This window comes from Carettochelys insculpta, chromosome 5 (assembly GCF_033958435.1).
Source record: "Carettochelys insculpta isolate YL-2023 chromosome 5, ASM3395843v1, whole genome shotgun sequence".
Taxonomy (NCBI): domain Eukaryota; kingdom Metazoa; phylum Chordata; order Testudines; family Carettochelyidae; genus Carettochelys; species Carettochelys insculpta.
The window spans coordinates 47,055,483-47,076,095 of NC_134141.1; the positions used below are offsets into that span (position 1 = coordinate 47,055,483).

Here is a 20,613-nt window from a genome sequence, read left to right on the forward strand (position 1 = left end):
AGGACCTATCACCATCCCTGACAGTAAAATCTATTTGCCCTAGATCCCTAAATGGTGCCCCTCAAGGCCTCATAACCCTCAGTTTATCAGGCCAGTACTCTAACCACTGAGCTATCCCCCCAGCTCTCCATACAAACAAATATTTGTCTCCATGCCCCTGACTCTGATTCATCCTGAGTTTTAAAAAAAAGAAAAGAAAATTAAAGATTTCATTTTCAAAAAAAATAGAGAATGAATACAGGAGTCTCAGTTTTAAAAATTATAGGTCACTACTTCTACCACTTTTTAAAAAAAAATATTTCTGGATGTATTTGGCTTTCACATTTACAGAACTTTCCATGTGAAAGGTGTTCACCTTTCCCACCATAGTTAGATTGTTCTTCTTGCACTGGTCTGCAGTAACATTTATGTATAAATACAGGGCAAAAGCTTGAACACGTAACATTAAATCAGAATCATCCCATTTGTTCAGAAGGGCCCATTTTACACTTTCTACTTCGTTTTCTTTTCATTTATCCAGACTATGTTCCCACTTCTTGTTATTTATTCAGCTTTTCTGTCGTTTTGCAATCCCAACATCTTTACCATAATATTTACTTTCCCATGCAAAATTAAATATCTATTAAAATGAAAGAAAGTATAAAGGCACAAATCACATGCTGGGCACTCATGGAGTGTACTCTACAAGCAATTCCGCAAATAGTACAGCTGATGAACTCTGCACGCCAAGTTCTGAGAAATGTAAAGATGTACTATGCTACCACATTTTTGTTCCATAATAGTATACATCAGACTGTACAGTCCTCTTGTATTACAAAAAATTATAATGTCCCCAGATATGTCCTGTCCTCTTCTCAATCTGACAAATTTTTCTTTCCCAACCTTCCCCTCTTCCAACTCTTTCCATTTTTGACAACACTCTGGTAACTCCTGTCAACTTGGTTGTGCGTATCTCAGGGGTTTACTGTAAACAGGTCAGTAGCAGATGCCTGCAAAGAAAGCAGTATCAGATGGTTGTTGTAAGACTGCCAAAGTGGGGCATAGTAGCACTGCATACACATGGACAGTACACAGAGTTTGATTCAAGACAGACATAGTTTGTTTGGCAAAGAAAACTCCAGCATTGTTGATAGATTCAGAGTTAGTGTGCTATGATGGACTGTCACGTGTATGCAAGCATTTTCAAACCAGATTAAATCAACCTGATTTAAATCCTTGGGGTAAGTAAGCCAAACTGCTGCCAGAGTGATTGTAGCCCAGGTGCAGAGGCTATTGCCCCTGGCCTGGGCTGACCCTCTGAATTGAAAACAAGCCCCATTTTGAAAGATCCCTTTGTCCTATTTTGTTTCATGAAGAAGAGATCTTTTGAAAATAGGGTTTATTTTAGATGGAACCCCATCTACATGGCTGGATTTTTTTCTGAAAAGAGCACTTCCAGAAACACAATTGCACAACAGTATGCAAATGAGGTGTGAGATTTGTAAATCTGCACTTCATTTGCATTTTTGATCAGCCACATTTGCATACCGCTTCCAAAAGGGAGGAGTTATGCAGACAAAGCTTCAGTATCTAGTCTTCTCAGCAGAGCTAGGCAAATTACTGATTGTTCGGTTCACTGGTATTCATAAAAAAAGGTTTTATTTCAACATTTTTCAAAACATTAATATTTAAAGTGTCTGAACTCACAAGTCAAATTGTTTCGATCAAAACCCAAATGTTTCATTTAAATTGAGATTAAACATTTCAAGTTGGGGCATTCTGTAGCATTAACTTTTTTAAAGGCAATTTTGAAACAAAGTAATTTTTCAATTAAAAAATAAAATATTGCATTTTAAAATGTCATTTTTTAAAATTTGGCTTTTTACCCAAAGTTTTTGTGAATTTGTCGATTTCTGTGTTGCTGTTTTTTCCCAGAAAACAAGTTGAAAATTTTGTTGCCCATCTCTAGTTTTCAAATTGTGTAATAGGGAACAGTCAGCAAAAGCAATTCAGTAATAATTAGGGATTAATTATTTTGGTGGTAATACTTTCATTTTACTTTAGTAGCTACTTTTTGAACAGAATACTTACATTCATTTTTGAAACATCTATGAGTGTGCATTATAAGCATTTTACCAGAGTCTTTATTTATACATCTTGGGAGTTTACAGAATACCAGTTTGAGCTATGATTAATAACTGGGAAGATATGCCTCTTTAACAATGCTTAAACATCTCACTATGGTGCTAGGTGTCTTTTACAAGGTAAAGGAATGATAAAGCCTTTTAGTGCTGATGAATTTTTAAACAAATAATCTTCTTGACATTTCAGGAGAAAAAAAAGAGACCTTGTATGAAACAGCTAACAAAACATCACAAGATTACTGCCATGGCCATATATGAAAGAAACCTCAACTCAAAGAGTGAAAGTTTATAAAGCAAAGTACTATTTTAAAAACCTCACACAGCTGGTAAATAAACATTTTCACTCTAGCTATAGTGTCTTTCATACGGTGGATATGTTTTCCCAAACATGGTACAACTTTTCAAACATGGGCAGCAATGGGTGCATATTGGTAGTCACATCTTATGATACAAATCAGAATCCATACAGGCACTTAATCAGAGCTTAATAGTTCCACTGCTTTTGCGTAGCCATTGACACTGATACAAAATGGATGTAAAACACCCTCATGAGAGAAAATTCTTAGAAAATGAAAACTGTACCCAGTTGTCCAACAATTAGGTCCAGTCACTGGATAATATCTGTGCAGGTGCAGGCACAACTCCTTAGGCCCCATACACTCCCTAAAATCATTTAGGGTGCTACTTACAGATGAGTTCCTCAAAAGGAATGAAACCATTGGAAAAGGTATTGTCATAAAGAACTTCTTTCTTAGAGATTGGCAGTGCAGTGGAGTGCTGGCGGGAGAGCATAATTATGGAAGTGATCGTCTCTGTAAAGTTTGATTTATATTACTTGCTCAGTACTGCACAGGAACTTACTGTTCACAATGGGAGGGAAGAATCAGTCTCCAGGAAAAGCCATTTAACTGCCCCTAACCACAAGCAGCGTTCCTGTAAGTTGTGAGCTTGTGCAATCACCCAGGAGAGATTCAAATACTGCCTCACTGATTAACAGAGTGCCCACAGCTAGGTTTTAGGTTTCTACATTCACACACACCTCAGTGCACATAAAAATGTGCTCCACACATGGATGTAAAAGATCAGAGGAAACACTGACCACAAGACTACCTTCGCTTCCTGCATTGCCCTGCCTCACTTAGTACAAATCCTCCATGGCTCCAACCAGGCAACCTTCCTCCCCACCCATCCCCTCAGACACGGACACACCTCGTGAGTCAAAGGGCAAGACTGTATGTGACCATAATGAGCCATGAGCACAGTTGTGTGGTCAGCAGCTTTTATGCAGTCTCCTGACACCAGTCTCTTCCGTAGTGCAAGGAAGACCTGGCAAAAGGTCAAAGGGGCAGTTGCACAGGGACCCAGAGTTTCAAAGGGCCTGGGAGTACCGGACACTGCCACTGAAGTAGCAGCGGCTATAAACCAATCTCTGGGCCCCTTTGCAACGCCATAGCAGTGTTGGCTGCCCTAGGCCTCACCCCTTCCATTCTTGGCTCCCAATCCTTCTAAAGTCACAGAACTGGGTTCATTCTTATCTTACCCTGTTAGCCCCGCTAGCTCGTACTGTGCAAGTGAAGACGTTTCAGCTCCTTATAAAGCTTTTACTCTCTGCAGGATATCCCACTGTGCTTAGGTGACCACTCTAGCTAGCATCTCAGCTGCTCTGATGCTGGGTAAATCAATGTCTGGCCCTTCCCCTGTAAAGCCGTTTGAAACTACACTCCTATTTTCTTGGGAAGTGCTCACTTACCCTCTCGCCTTCTCTCCTGAGCAAAGGATCCCCTGCTTGCAGCAATGCTGAGCTACTGTTTGGGAAGAGGGGGTCATGCAGGGACACGGAATGCACTGTGATCACCACTCCCAGGCTTGGCCTTAGGGAAAAGTGAGCAAGGGAGTTGCCTTGGGCCTAGCGCCTTCAGGGCCCCATGCTCCAATTAACTATAGCATCCACCACCCACTGACTGGGCCCTGCTGTCAGCATGCTGCTTGGGCCCTGCTCACCTGCTGAGGATGGCCTGGGCCAAGCTCTGACCTCCTCCCCTTACCCCAAGTGCTGCACTGTGGGATAGCTGCCCATGGAGCATTGCTCACATCCGTGACAGAAGTTCTCTAAATGTAAATACTATCTCATGCCTGTGGCAGTCAATATGTAAACCAGCACATTTATTTTATAAATTCCCTATCACTGGGTGAAATTGACAGCAGAAAAACTCTGCATAGCTCAAGTTCTAGGGAATTGCTGGACAGCCTGTTAACTTCCTTCCCTGATGAGAAAGGAAGTGGGGGCAGGGGACAGCTGAACTGGCTGTAGGCAGGGATAGTTAGAAGGGAAATAAGAGTGTGTGGATCTCTGAGAGTGAGAATAAGCACCTCAGGGTTGCAAAGCTGAAAGGGACAGTGGCTGAGTGAGATTCTGCCAGCAGGGTGGGAGAGGTTGTGTTTGTGGCACAGAGATAAGAACAGTGTGGCTGTAATATTTTGATGTTTTCTACCTTATAAACAATTTCTGCAATGCCTTGAAAGATGGATTGTGTGTAGCACTACCACTGCAAAGAAAAATCTCACTGCCCAGACCTACATATGTATTCAAAGCCTGCACAAAACCCATTCTTTTTTGTTTGTTTTTGTTTAAAGGGAAACTGGCAGCACAACTGCAGTTTTGTAACAGACTGGACTGCAAGCTGCAGACAAACAGCCCAAGTTCTGGTTGTTGCTGTGTAAAGGTATATTTTCACTTGACTATTATAAGTATTAAATATAAGCTCTCCTTGCCTTAGTAAAAAGTGCAGTACACCACAGGGTGGATTGCAGGCTGTGAGAATAGCTGGGATCAAGAGAGGAGGAAAAGGTGAGCAGGACAGGAAGTGTCTCCGAGGGGTATTGTATAGAGGGGGATGGGATGACTGAGTGGACTTACAGGCATGGTGGATTGGTTGTTCAGAAAGAGACCAATCATGGCTGTTGTTAAACACTGGGTGTAACTGTCATAGGGTGTGAGAGAAACTGTCTGGTAAAGGGTTCAGAGAGGTAGTTGTGTTTGTTTCAGCCAAAACAAAGAGTCAGGTGGCACCTTAACAACAAACAAATGTTTGTCCTAAAGGTACAACCGGATTGTTTTTAAGATGTTACAAAGAAGGCAGGATGAAGGCAAGGGAGGGAGAATGGCTGGGAGCAAGCAGAAAACTGAGATCATGAAGAAGCCCTTCTGTTAGTGAGCAGAGATTACATATGCTCTGGATTTTCATGGCCACAGCTGCAGGGTGTTTTCCAGCACAGAAAACCCTCCCTTTCCAGGTATGTGGCTTCTTGTCCCGTTTACATAAGACAGAACTAGAACTTAACATGATCAGTCTTTAGGCAATAATGACCTTCATTGTCCAGAGAAGATGAGAATTTCAGTGGCCTCCCCTTGATGGTCTCTCAAACATGAAGGCTGAGGCAGCAAGCTAACTGCACCAGAAGCCAAGGCACAGAGCAAAAGCAACCTTGTAATTCTGGGAGTAAGGAGACTTTGCAGTTCAGCAGGTATTCTGAAGTGCCTGTGATGGGCACATGCACCACAGCACTTCATTAGTAATCTCCCCACACCCTAAATACCAAGCCCCCTTCAAAGTTTAGGACTAGTCTAGACACAGCCTAACCATCAGCGCTTCGAAGTTAGCAACTTTGAAGTTCCCCTGGTGGGCATTTTGCTAATGAAGTATTGCATATGCAAAGCAGAGCCTCATTTGCATTTTCAAGTGGCCACAATGTACGTGCCACTTCCAACAAAGTGGGGTAGTGTGGCCACAGGCAAACGAGCTGTCCCGGCATAGCCAATCCTGCCCTTACGGCTGCTGTGCAGAATGGCCTGGAGCGTGGCTGTTTTGGGGCGGGGTGATGTAGCTGAGGCGAGCAGGGGAGCACTGGGCTGCAGCCAGCAGCACTGTGACCACGTGTCCCAGCAAGGAGCTGAAGCCAGCGGGTTCCTGCTAAGCTGAGACACAGGGAACTTCCCTCCCCCTTGACTGAGTGCTGTAGGCAGCTGCCCGGCCGGGAGCCCAGCTCCCTGCTCTGCTCCTCCACGAGGGCTTTGTCCAGTGCCCAGCGGGCTCCGCAGCCGCAGAGGGCGGCTCCCTTTCCTGGGCTCGCTCGAAGCCCGGTCCCCCGGGGAAGCGCGGGGGCGGCTGCAAATCGCTCGCGCCTTATGCAAGGACGCCCCGCCCGGCCCTCGCGTGGGGAACGCGGAGCCCCAGTCCCGCTCCCCGCGCTCGCTGGGACTTGGGCGCGGCGCGGGGAGGAGGCGGGGCTCAGCCCAGCCCGCCTGGCTCTGCCCGGAGGCCGAGCGGGGCGTGACGCTGGGCAGGAGCTCGCGCGGCGCCCCCCCCTATTTTCCTACCCGCTGCCTGGTTCGGAGCTTCCCGCGCGTCTCTCGCGCCGTGCCCGCCGTCGGAGCTCCAGGGGCCCCTCGCGCCAGCCCGGCGAGCTCCCCGAGGCGCCCGCAACAGGTGCGGCTGGCGCGAGCCCGCGGCCTCTGCACAGATGTTACCCGCCTGGGTAGCGGGCGCCGCAGCTGGGCTCGTCGCCCTCTCCCTCCTCCAGAAGCGCCTCTTCCCCTACCTCTGGCATGACCTGAAGTGCCTGCTGAAGGTGCTCAGCTACGGGCTCACCCTGGAGCTCTACGGGCTGCGGGGGGCGATTTTCACGGTGCTGGACCGGTTCGTGAGGCAAGCTGAGAGGCAGCCCCACAAGCCGTTCCTGCTCTACGAGGGGGCTGTGCACACCTACCGGGAGGTGGACAGGAGGAGCAACAAGGTCGCGCAAGTCTTCCTGCGCCAGGGGGCTCTGGCAAAGGGGGACACCGTGGCTCTGCTGATGAGCAACGAACCTGACTTCATCCATGTGTGGTTTGGACTGGCCAAGCTGGGCTGCGTGGTGGCTTTCCTCAACTTCAGCATCCGCGCCAGGTCCCTTCTGCATTGTATCAGCAGCTGTAAGCCCAAGGTCCTAGTTGTGGGCGGAGGTGAGTTACGTTCCTAATATGCACACTCAGGCTTTTAACTTCATAGCTGTGTCTACACTACAAAAATAACTTCGAAGTTGCTTAGGTCAGCAACTTCAAAGTAGAGCATCTATGCACTTCCTACTTGGAAGTTAAACTTCAAAGTAGGGTACTACTCCATTCCTGGGAATGGAGTAAGGACTTAAGTTGGGGAAAATATGTGAAGACTCTCTGCTGGTTACTTCGGTGTAGTGCCTAACTTTGAAGTTAACTTCAAAGTTTTCCAAGGATGTGTTCACACTTGGCCAAAACTTCGAAATGGCCATGCTAATGGCCATGACGAAGAATTCTAATGAGGTGCTGAACTGAATATTCAGCACCTCATTAGCATGCTGCCAGCTGTGGCACTTTGAAAGCACCGCTCTCAAATGGGTGCAGCTACATGGGGATCCTTTTTGAAAGGACCCCACACATTTCAAAATCTCAGCTGATAGGAATAAGGGGATTTGAAAGTTGGCAGGGTCCTTTAGGAAAGGACCCCCATCTGGACAAGTTGTGTGGGAGCGAAAAGCGGAAATTTCTAAGTGCCGTGGCCAGCAGCATGCTAATGAGGTGTTGAGTATGCATTTCAGCACCTCATTAGGATTCTTTAATTTGGCCCTTAGCATGGCCATTTTGAAGTTCTCTGTGTAGCTGTAGCCCTAGTGTAGACGTATCCTATGTGCTTCACCCCCGCTAAGTCCCTTTCCTTGGAGATTTGGTTTTGACAGAGGATGCAAGATTTTTATATTTAAGTAGCAGCCCCCTCCCCCCACCCTCCGCTTTGTGCTGCAGGCTTAGGAGGATATTGGTCTTAACCCAAGCAGCTTACAGGCTAAAAAAGTGGCGTTGTTTGACCTCCCCTCTGCAAACTTCTACTAGACAGCATTTAGGAGATGGTATGTCATAGAACTAATTGTGACCCAGTAGTGAGGGTTAGCTTAGTTTGTGTTAGTTTCCAAATTATGGGTGGATTTTTCTTGAGTGTTCAGAAGAGGTGGACTTTTTGATGTGAGTGTATTGTACAATATAACTTGTGTTTGAGACAGAAGCTCAAACCAAAACCAGTTACATAGAACCAGAGCTTAATATGTAAAGAGATGGAGTATCCAAACCAGGTGCTAATTCTGCAGTAGCCCTTATTCTTCTGTTCTACCTCTACGCTTGCCATTGAACCTCAGAGATTTTGTTGTTCACAAGTGTTTAAAGCTCCCTACCCCCGCCGCCAGCAAAAGTTTTGCCCCAGCAAATAAACACTACTTTGCATTCCTGCTGACAAAGTAAAAGCTGCTCATGGGAGATAGAAGAATGTTGTCAACAGAAGAGCTGAGAAATAGCATTTGCACGCACCGTCACTCAGCAAAAGAGCTTTATGTACAAAAGCTGCATATTAGGTAAAGCTGTAAAAGAATAATCAGTCAGACTGAAACATGCCTGAGTTGTGGTGTTGTAATGTTTCAAAGTTTATACCCTAAATAAACAGCTGTGTCTCATCTTTAAAATTACCACTTTTACCAGCACTCTGTGCCTTGATTCTAGGTTTCTGTGTATTGCCCTGACTTTAGTAGGCTGATAGAGAACTTTTGACCCTTTTCACCTGACTGGTGAAAATTCCTTCTGCATACTATCTGCAATGGTAATATTCCATTTTTAAATGCAACCTTAAAACTTCCCTTTGCTTATTTTTAGTTTTGCTGAATGTTTTTGCACAGGTGTCTTACACAGGAGTGCAGAAGAGTATTATTTAAGCAAGCTACTGAAATGAGAACGAGCATAGCCTTGCAAATTCAGCAAGATCACAAAACATCTAATGACTGCAGCGAGTGGGATGTGGTTTTCCTATACTAGGGAAATAAGTTGATTTCAGATATGCAGTTCTTCCTATGGCATTTGCGTCACTAGAATCTGTGTGTCAGAATCCACTTATTTCCTTAGTGAAGACCTACCCTTTATACTCTAATGTTGAGGTCCCTGTAGCACACTGCCCCCCCCGCACTGACTTAATAGCCCCCTGGCAGGGCTTGAGCCGTCCCCAGGCTTAACCCCAGCAGCCCCAGCCTAAATCAATCCCAGCTCTAAATCAATGTCCTCCCCCAGACCTAGGCACACCAACCCCTCTTCCATCTCTAAATCAATTCCCTCCCTCTGAAACAGGACCCCCCCCCAACTGCATGCCTTCCCCAGAGCCAGGTACCCCAGGCCCTCCAATTGGCCAGGTACCCCCACCCCCCACCCAAGTGAATGCCGGTGAGATACTGACCTGGCACCACAGGAGCTGCACCCATCTAGAGGCGCACCAGGCCACCAGAGCCATGCAAGCGCCACACAGTGCTGTACCAGGCTGCGGGTGGCAGGGCAGCAGGAGCTGCAGAAGCCACATTGGGACTGGAGGAGTGGCATGTGCACAGAGTGGGGGCAGGGGCTCTCCATATGGGAAGCCCTAGTGAGCAGGAGGGATAGCTCAGTGGTTTGAATACTGGCCTGCTAAACCCATGGTTGGGAGTTCAGTCCTTGAGGAGGCCATCTAGGGGGGAAAAAAAAAAAAAAAAAAAAGTCTGTTAGAGATGTTGATTGACCCTCCTAAGAAAGCAGGAGATTGGACTTGATGACCTCTTGAGGTCCAATCCAGCCCTATGGGATGTGTATCTCCGTATATTTATTCATGCATTTCACCACCCCCTGCTTCCTGTTTGCCACCACAGAAGAGTAAGATGCTACAGCTTCCTTCCTGGATTTTAGTTTTAACATTTGGTGTTTTTATGTTCTCCTCTCAAACCCTCCAACCCAGGGAATAAACTAAGTTTGTAGAAAGCAACAAATAATTCCTGAGCTGCAGAAGAAATAACTTTAAGGCTCATACTGGGTGTTTTACCAGTTGTGCATTCCCACCCACCCCCATGGGAACTAGTGCTAAATTGTACAAATTTAGTCAGTCTTCAAAACCATTGGGTTAAAGTTAAAGCAAAGGCATTTGGGAGAGGGGTTACTACCACGATTGGGGGTGGGGTCACAATAGCTCACCCTAAGGTGGAGGGTTAGTGCCAAGACTGGAGGTAGGGGGGTGATTGGTGTCTGTCCCTCCTCTTTTGGGGGAGGGGTTAATGACAACTGGGTGGGATGAATCAGAGTTTCACCTCTGCCCCATAGCGGGGGTTAGTGCTAAGACTGAAGAAGGGGAGAGCAGTGTGTCTCTTCTCTCCTGTATGGCGGCAGTGGGTTAGTGCCAAGGCTGGAGGGATATTCAGAGCCTCTCTCTCCCATCCCCACTGTGGGGGAATTAACAGGTCTCTTCCCAGGGCCCTCTGTGGAGGAGAGTAGTAGTGTATCCCAGCAGCCCTAAGGGAGGGTGGCACCGTCTGTAGCCCTGCTGGTGCCTGTGAGGCCTAACCCCAGCTGCTGCCCCCACCCACCAGATCATGCAGCTAGTTGCTCTCAGTGCCAGGGCAGGAGGGACTGGTACCTTCTCAGCACCGCCTGCTTCATGCTGCCACTCGCAGCTGGAGGTACATTAAACCCAGTCCACCGCAGCGTGAAGGTTGCCTAAGAGGACCCCACTGCCCCAGCCCTCGAACTCCACCCAACTTTCCAGCAACTCTGGGACTGTCCCTTTAAATGAATCCCCTCCCCACACTCGAATATGATGCCACTCTCTCTTACAAATGCCACCACACCCCCACCTACTTCTACGCTGCTCGCTGCACAAAACCCTCCCCCTCCCACTTTCATAAACTGCCGGCGGCATGAAGACAAACACTGATTGTGGTCAACAGGGAGCACAGCTCAGCTGCCTTCCAAAATGGCAGGGAAAAATGGCCAGGAAAAAAGGTGCCAGAACTCCCTTCTTCGGTGTTCCAGCAGAAGAAAAGCCCTGGTGGGGACGTACCCTTAGACAAACCTTGCAGACCTGCCTAGATAAATGAGAAATTTTACAAAGTTTGCCAGTTGTATCCCTTATTGCAGAAAGTTGTATGGAAACAGTAATTTATCTGCATAGGTGCAGTGCCAGAGTCACTCCCATTATCAAAGGAAAATGCATACTGTACTTCTTTCTGGTGCCTATAGTGGCAGCTGAATCCTTCCAAGGGTTTAACTCTGAAAACCACCTGCATTGTTTCCAGCTCTGGCCTTGCTTGGGGCTTCCAGTGAGAGAGGGTTGCTTTGTCAAGAGGCCTGTGACAACACAGGTGGCTCAGAGGCTGTGTGGAATTATATCCCTGCCTGATCAGATTATGGCCCCTCCTTGGTAAGGTCACCAGATCTGGGACAGTCCCACATTTCAATCGGCAGTCCCACATTTACACAAAAATGTCACGGGGCTGCCAGTTGAAATCCAGGGACCCCATAGCTGGGGTTGCCCACGGTGCTCTGAGCACCAGCTGGCTCCCAGCTGTGGGGCTGCTGGGATCCCCCTCACCTCACCTACACTGGGGCTGCAGGCAGGACTCCCAGTCCTGCAGAACCTTTCTAAAAATCTGGTAACCGTATTCCTTGTTCAGTGCTGCCTGCTTTTCCCACCTTGTTTCACTGTGTATGGCAGAGGGGAAATTGAAGTTGCTTTTTCCCTCTGTTGTGTCCTTGAGGAAGTTCTGTCATTATGGCTCCTGAACCATTGCAGAAGTAAAGATAAACTAGGAAAGAATTTAGATTGTAGTCTCTGAAAGCCCTAGTAATGGGGAATGATTTTTAGCACTGGGACATACAAGCAGCAGTTTAGGTTTAGGTTTTAAAGGGGATTTTTTCTTGATAAAACAGATATTTGATAGTTTAAACTAATTTATAAAGTAAGTATGAGACATCCCAAGCAGCAAAGAGTGCAGGATGGACTCTTATGAATTGTTCCAAGATGGGGGGGGTTTAGTTCTCCATCATGGTGGATTGATTTAAATCAAGGCAATTTAAATAATTGATAGAAATCACCCCCAAAATCATTAATTTAACTCAAGTTACCCAAATAGCTAAGACTGACTGTGCTTAGAGTGCACTTGATTTTGGAGTAAGCCCCACTGAACTCACTGGCACTTCTGTTTTATGCATCTGAGTTATGCTGAAATAAAATAGGGAATACGCTTATGTCATCACCGTTATGATCAGCGGCCATTTTGATCCAAAATAAGGGGTGTGTATTATGTACTATAAAATAAGAAAAGGACACTTAGTGACAGCTGGTTACTTTCTCTTACTGCAGCTTTTTGTATTCTTGAGTGATAGATTCTAAACCTAGTTAATTAAACCAACCATAAGGATTAGCTAAACTAAACTTTTTTTTTTTTCAGCAACATCCAACACAGCAAACAGCTTAGGAATTCACTTGTCACATCACACTAATACAGTAGACACTGGAGTCATGCATGGATTTCGTTCCTCACAACCACCGCAAAACTCAAATTTCATGCAGGTCGGGGGAGATGAAAACCAGCCTGCTGCCTGGTTCCCAGCTCCCCTCCCAGAGTGGCGGAGAGACAGGTGCCACTTCACCCTGGCTTCCTGCAGTGGTGGCAGCTGTCTGCCCGCCTGGCTTCCCCCAGCTGGGGGAGCTTGTTGGGCAGTCAGCCTCAGAGTCGCTTGGAGTTGTACTTAACTCACATTAGTGTGAGTTAAGCGCAACTCGAAGCCATGCATTTCGAGGGATTACTGTACGAAAAAGCATAGAGAGTCTTGAATGATGCATTGCAAAGTGAAGCATTTAAGTTACTTACCAGTTGATCCACTCTGCCATATGCACCTCATTTTCTCCCCGTAAGCAATTTTCACTCTTGCAACTACATTCTGCATATCTTCTTGCAGTGCTTGCACTTGACATGTTTTCCTTTTTTACCCAAGGAATGAATTACTTCAAAATATTCACTGATAGGGTCCTTAGACCCAGAAATCATGACAGTTTCTGTTGCAAAAGTGTGGGGGAATATACAAAACTATGTGGGTGTGTTGAATGTCTTCCCTTTTTAATTCCCTAGTTCACTCCACTGTTCCTTTGCTTGCTGCCTCTGTCCTTTGGTATATATTGTCTCTGTCTTTTAAGATGGCGCCTTAATTTACTCCTCTGCTGTCCTTGGTTAAGTCCACCCCCACATAAGCACAGAACAAATAATCCTATCCAGCTTGTATCTTTCTTTGCATATGTACTTTTTAGTTTGCTGAGAAACAGAAATTGAAGTCTCAGAACTTTTAAGAAGCAAGTAGTTAGGTAGGACAGACTATAGTCATTAATTCATGTTTATGAGTCTAAGCATTTGTGTAGGATGTTTGTTATATTTAATTGTAACTTATTTTTAAATTAGAAATTTACTATTTTATTGATGTTAAAATTTTGTAAATAACTGATTTTTACCCATCCTATTCTCTAGTGTGCTTGCTTGCTTTTCCCTTTTCGGGAGTAGCACTTGTTTCTCCTCTTAAGTCAGTGCCTCCTTCAGATAGACTCCTGCTTTTGATCCGTAATGTACATTAAATATTTGTTGTTCCTAAAAACATTCCAGAATCTTTTTCACTATCTTCAGTGGCAATTCAAGGGAGTCATGGCACTTGACATGGATTCTTATTTACATCTGATATCAACTGTAAACTGTTGCCATATGTTCTGAAACAGTTTGGCTGTGTCTACACTAGCTCCGAACTTCAAAGGGAGCATGGTAAGTAGGGTGTTGGGAGATTATTAATGAAGTGCTGCAGTGCATATGCAGCACTTCGTTAAGCTAATTCTCCACCGCGGCAACTTCAAAATGCCAGCTCATGTGTAACCACGGCTAACGCTTAATGAAGTGCTGCATATTCACTGCAGCACTTCATTAATAATCTCTGGACACCCTACTTACCATGCTCCCTTCGAAGTTGGGAGCTAGTGTAGACGCATCCTTTGTGTAATGGTCGTGCTGAAAGCCATTAAACCAAAATATTAACCCCGTGTCTGTGCCATTTCAAACTCAGGGTCTGAAGCACCACAAGCACCCTAGTTCCAGGATATGGCTTTGCTGAACATTATTGAGCAGAAACAGAGAGAATTTTTGAGAGGGGACTATGTATATGAAGGGAATGTATTTAAAAATGGGGAGTTTGGGATGGCCTTTTATTGTTAAAAGGATCATTGATGACTGTCTGGGTTTTCACATGTTGGTTAGCATATGTATCAAAATGCCCTTCCAATATTTTGTCAGCAATATTCCATAAACTTTTAAAATGAACAGAGTAATGATTCACTCTTTATAAATTGATATCATCTGATTTGTCAGTTATCGTTGGGGGGCCAAGTCTGCCTGCCAATAACTAGTTATATCTTTGTTGGGAAAATGGGAAAAAAAACTTCTGTATAACTAGCAATGCAGAAAGGTAGCTTAGAGCCAAATGATATTTTGTCTATTATTCTAAGGCCACAATTAGTCATTTATGTTGTCAGGTTGTTCACATCTGTCACACACCTACTTCTCTGTTGTTTGTAGAGAAGCAGGACAGGGAAAAAGAGAAAAGGGAGTGGGAGAGATTACCTCCATCAACACACGAATTTTCCCAGGGATGCCATGTAGTTAATGTTTGTCTTTACAAAGAGTTATTAGACTTAATCTTGAACCATAACAGAATAAGCAGACGTCCTGTATATTGCTTACGTAATACACTCTGAATAGACCAACACTACATATTTAACAGTAGCTTACCAAGAAAAAAAAATTGCTTAAGTTCACAAACCATGGCTTGTTGTACCCGCTGCTCATGTATAAGTGCTGGGCACTACCAAGTATGGGATTTCCTCCAAGAGAACTGTTTATTCTGAACACATGGGTAATATAAATATAAAATTAGCATCAGGCTCTTTAAAAATAACTTGTGGAGAAATTTGGTGTGCATTAAACAATACATCAACATTGGACATAGTCTTGGACTTTTTTACATCTCTATCACTGCAGATATTTAAGAGCAGGTTAGGTAAACATCTTTCAGAGATGACCTAGATGGTGCTTGGTCCTGCTGTGAATGCAGGGGTCTGAACTCGACCTCTTGAAGTCCCTTCCAGTTCTAGGATTTTATGATTTTAAATACTTTGGAAATGTGCTGGTAACATGGGGAATTTATCTTCAGGTCACATTGTTCACACTTTCCAGAATTAATCTATAGTTTACAGCTCTTTTAATATTAGGAAAATATTTAGCTCTGATTGCTTATGGTTTTTTGTTTTGTTTTGTTTTTTTTGCTGTGCTGTCTTAATCTCTCTCAGGAAAATAAATGATTACAAAACCATTCAGATATTGTTCCAAATTTTTAGTACCTGGGTGCAACTGAAAAGTCCTTCTGTAGACCTCACAGTGATATTCAATACAAGGTAAAAACCAGACAAACCCATGTACAGCAACAGAAACCTTAGTTACTTTAAGTAGTTGTGAAAGTGGAAACATCAGTCAAGGATATCAGTCTTTTGCTTCCTCTTAATTACTTGGACTAATATAAGGAAAATGTGTTTCAGTCTAGGAAGTGGGAACTACTGCCTGTCATTCCTGAATCTTAAATGAATCTGAACTGTAAGGCTATGTCTACACATGCCCCTCCATTTTGGAAGAGGCTGTCAGGGATTTTTACCATCCACTGGGCATAATCGTCCCTGTGGGCCAGGGGATACAAGCCTTTGGCTATACAAAATCATTGCAGGCGCATGAGAAGTCTAAAGTGTCATAGGCTGCCATTTGGCTGCAGCACCAACGGTCACTTTGGGTCAGTTGGTTTCCCTGGTAACCTGAACTCATGAATAATTCATGATCAAGGATTTAAATTCCAGGCCTCTGATTGGGCAGAGGTGAGAGTTTCTGGCACCTTCTAAGCCCCACAGGACCTGGTTGAGAACCACAGGTAGAATCATGAATATTTAAATCACCTTATGAATCATGCATGAGAACTCTCTATATAAGCAGGTGCTGCAGAGCATTCTGTGGCCCTGGGAGCTCGCTGACATAACAGCGGCGACCATATAGGGGAGCGTGGCTGCCTTAGCAGCATCTGCTGGACCCTTAGGCTAGCCTGCTGGGCGAAGACTTTGTGAAGAGCTCCTGCTAAAATCACTCGCGGCCTCACCTGCCGCTGCGGCACCAGCAGTGCCACCTCCATCACCGCGCTTGCATCTAGGAGCAGCAAGCGGACCCTGTGGCCAAGCAGCCAAGTGGCGAACTGGCCCTGCCTTACGGCAGGGTCCTGTGTACCTGGCTGTGCAACCCAGGGTCCGCCATCTTGCCATACCAGCGCTCGCGCCGCCTTCATGCCTGCGGCATCACCGTTTATGCTGCCATTTTAACTGCCTACCTGATTTGACAATACCACCAACTTCGACTCAACTCACCGGACGTGACAACCATACTGATCTTCAGGACATGTAAAATTTATATACTTATCCAGACAAACAGAGACGCTGTTGTCTGGGGTATTGGGACTCCCAGTGGGGGAGCAGGGGGTGGGTCCCTTGCAGTGGGGGTGTCCTGATGAGGATCCCACAGTACCCGAGGGCCTGACCTTTTGAGGCTGGGCCTACTCCCCAGACTGGCAGTGCATTTAATCATTATTGTTTAGCTGTTAGTAGTTTAACTAGTTATTAGTATTTTAATTTAATAATAATAATAGAGTTAATATTAAATAGCTATAACACAAAGCAAGGTGAAGGCAAATGCCTCCCTTATTCTTATTTCCCGCTATACCTACCTATTGCCTCCATTACTGAGACATCCTCCAGCTTGTGCAGAGAACACAGGCAGCGGAAATTTTCCCATCCGGTAGCACCGTTAAAGGGATACGGACACTGGGTACCCCGTTTTTCCTATAAACTAATCACCTTGGTCCCCATACCCATCTATATTAAACTAATTATCAGATTCTTGCCTTCCGGTACAATAAAGTATTCATTCGAGGAGAACTCACAACAGAGTCATCATGAATATAAGGGATGCAATAGTAAGTTAAAGTAAACACTGCTACATATTGCATAAGTTACTTTGTTACCTTTGTTATTATTTGTTTTGTTTAACCTTGTTATATAACTAATAAAACAATTTGTTAGTTTGTTACCTGTTTGGGCCTCCGTCTTCTCTGACAGCTCCTTCTTGCTGGGTGGGTTCACAGCAAGTCCATAGCTCCAGGGGTGTTCCCTGGGGCAGCACGCTCTCAAGCGTCTGGATTTGTTGTAGGATCTGCAACGAGGTCCTTGGGATAGAGGGAGGGCTGTGACGCCCCCTCCCGGTAGCGACTGACCCTTTGGGTCCCAGCGGGGTAACTTGAGTGGTCTGTGTCTTTTCCAGCCACTGGTTGCGTCAGAGGCATGTAAATAAAGTGGGTTGAAAATGTTAATAAGATGCAGCTATGAATATTCAGCACCTCATTTGCATAGTGGTGGCTTCCTGGGGCATCAAAAGTGCTGCTTTCAAATAGCAAAGTAGCCGTGTAGAGGGGGTTCCTTCATATCAGCGCTTCATTATCATTTTTAACCGGCTTCATTTTACATGCCACTTCTGAAAGGGAAAGACGTGTAGACGTAGCCTAACTGATATTTGATGCCTTAGAAAGGATTGCCTAATTAGAACATATGGTAAACTTATGACCACAGCCCCTTTCTTGCTTGACTTAGCTGCGGTTTAAATAAGATAGCTATTTCCCAAATATATAAAGTGCTCCATGTAAATCTAAGACTACAGCGCTGAAAAAAAAAGTCTGAAATCTGAATGATTATGAAATAAGTCAAGTTCATAGTATTCTTTATGCTCAGTCATAATGACGGGAAAATAGTTTTCTGTAAATAAGCCAATGCTTTTCTGGCACCAGTTGTCTAAAACTGCAAGCTTTTTTAGGGATGTGAAACACAGGAGACAAATCATGGTAGGTTTGTTTTATTTTTTTTAACTTGTAGTCCGTATGTCTGGAGAAAGATATTGTGTTTTCTGCCTTGCCATTTGCAAGGGGATAATTTTGGATTAAGCAGACCCTAGAAACACTGCAGCTTTGTTGCAGTAATGTAAACACTATGGCAGAGGAGGCTGTAGTAAGTCAATGGAAGGCATCTTCCATGGACCTTGTTGTGTCCACAGTAGAGCTTTAGTCTATGTAAGTACATTGTATAGGGCATGAGATTTTTCAGTTTTGAACAATAGAGTTAAGACGGCCCAGCTTTGCAATGTAGATCAGACCAAGCATCCATAACTCAAATACAATTAATTAAGGCAGATTTGTCACGCAAGAGGAAATCTAAAGTGAAACATTAACCAGGCACTGTAACAGGTTGGACTCATCATATGCCTCCTGCTAGTTAGTCCAGGAATTAGCTCAGTTTTTCAGCATGGTGACTTCTTGTCAGTTGTCCTGCACCATGTCGCTGGACCAACATCATTTCCTGGACCATGGCATCAACTTCAGGACACTTGTCTTCCAGCAGTGCCTACCACTCTGTTCTTCCCCTCTCCTGGAGGTATTAGCATTCCTCAGTCTGGCCCCATGCCACAGTGGCAGATTGCAGACTGCGGTCCTAAGCCCTTCACATGGCCAGTCTTTCCAGCAGCTTGCAGGGCAGAAGGGAGGACCGGGGCCCACTCACTATTCTTCCTCAAGTGGCAGCCTCTTAGCATCCTCTTCTACTTTTCTCTACTGCGTTCTTTCCCTGGGCCATTTCCCCATAGCCCTTGTATCAAGGATTCTGGCAGCGATCAGACACAGCCTGGCTTGCTCCACTCCTCCAAGAGCCAGTCCTTTTACTTTTCTAGTCAGGAGCCAGGGGAGACTGATCTTTGCGTTGCTGAGCTGCCCTTTATATCGGGGTTGCCCTAGCAAGCTGCCTTCCAACTGGGTCCTTAATAGCACTTTCCTGATTGGAAGGAGCCTGCAGAGCACCAGCCAGCCTGCTTTATCCCCCTCCTTGCTGGAGTCAAGCAGGTACCCCAGGCCCAGTGATGATATGTCATTCTGGGACACTCAAGAGGACACTATTCAGAGGATGGCTATAAGGGTTACTGACAACTAGAGGATCAGAAAATCCATATCCTTGGATAATAGGGATGTTATTTCTAACTGCTGTGCATCCCACCCAAAGCATAAATTACTGTTATTCTCTATGGATGCTGAAGGCATAACAGGAAGACAAAGGATAAAACTAGATACTAAAGAATATATAGAATATATAGTACATTTTACACTGGACTCATTTATGAGTGATTTCAGTACAAAAATTGCTAATGCTTCTCCTGCCTCCTCCCCACCACACCTTTCACGTACCAGGGCACCAAAGCCCTCCGTTCCAATTCCTCCCCCTCCCTCTCAGTACTTTCAGAGCATGCAAATCAATTGATCAGTATACTATCCCCAGTCCTCCCTCTTCCTTCCAGAGTTGTAACCTCATGGGGTGTTTCAGCTGTGGGAGGAGTGAGGAGGGGCAGGGATGGAGTGTAAGTCAGGTGATTTGCATGCTCTGAAAGTGTTGGGAGGGAGGAGGAGGAGCAGGTAAGTGCAGGGCTCTGGCATACAAGTGAGGCATGGGCAAGAGTTTCAGAGGGGCAGTGCAGAGGGGGGGAGCTGCATGGGCCACAGGTGAAACCCCAATGGGCTGCGGCCTGCTGCCGTGAAGGAGGGCCACACATGTGGCTTGCCCAGTATTGGTGGTTGTCCATCTTGATTGTAGAGGCTTCCACCACTTTGCATGATTATGGCCTTGTATCTGAAATTAAACTTTGGTGCGTAGATGTGGCATTAGGTTTTGGGTACTGAAAAGCTTATAATCTACTCAGAAAAGACTATACAGAATCTGCAGAGGTTCCTGCTTAGTAAGATATTTGTTTGATTCGAGCTTGGAGGACATATGACTGTTCTAGATAATAGGGGTTAATACTGCAACTCTTCGGAAACATATGACTATATGTCAACAAGAAAATAATTTTTGGAGAAAATTAAAAATCCTTGGTTACAAAGAGGCAAACCAATGTGTACAAGATTTTCTAACTATCTGCATAAATAAATAATGGATAAATAAACACAGGGTTGGTAATCAGAAGTAGGCTGTGGAACAAAGGGATTCTAGGGTCTCTTTCTTTCCCACTTTTTTATGGCAGAAGAGTATCAAAATGGCGATTAGTCATGTGGTAGGCGGCTGCAACCTCTGGCTCTGGAGTTGCATGCTGCTATTTAAGGACATCTTTGTGGCTTCCAATGTTATAATTGCAAAGTTATATAAAAACAAACAAAAAAACCAAACAAACCCAAAACAAAAAAAAATCCTGATTATTTTCAGTAAACAGTGATTATCCAAAGGCCCAACAATGAATAACTTGTATCTAAATTCCAATAGTTTTGTGATCTTGAAACATTGGATAACTCTTCCTTTAATATATGCAGTGCATTGTGGATAGGATACTGTATCTCTGTTTTAAACATGTTGCTAATGAAGTCTTGATTTTTGAAAAAGAAAAGGAAGCTGGATCATTGTGTGCACGCTGTTCTTAAAATAGGGGTTACAAGAAGTATGGTTTG

The 20,613-nt window shown here is 44.9% G+C and overlaps 1 protein-coding gene across 2 annotated transcripts in view; it reads left to right on the plus strand.

The window, feature by feature from the left end:
- The first annotated feature begins 6,453 nt into the window (after window positions 1–6,453).
- Window positions 6,454–20,613, plus strand: part of SLC27A6 (solute carrier family 27 member 6) — a 74,698-nt gene continuing 60,538 nt past the window's right edge. For both annotated transcript variants that reach the window (XM_074994143.1, XM_074994144.1), the window contains exon 1: window positions 6,454–7,125. In XM_074994143.1, coding sequence (XP_074850244.1) covers window positions 6,645–7,125 — 481 coding nt within the window. In that variant the 5' untranslated portion in view covers window positions 6,454–6,644. The remainder of the gene's footprint in view (window positions 7,126–20,613) is intronic.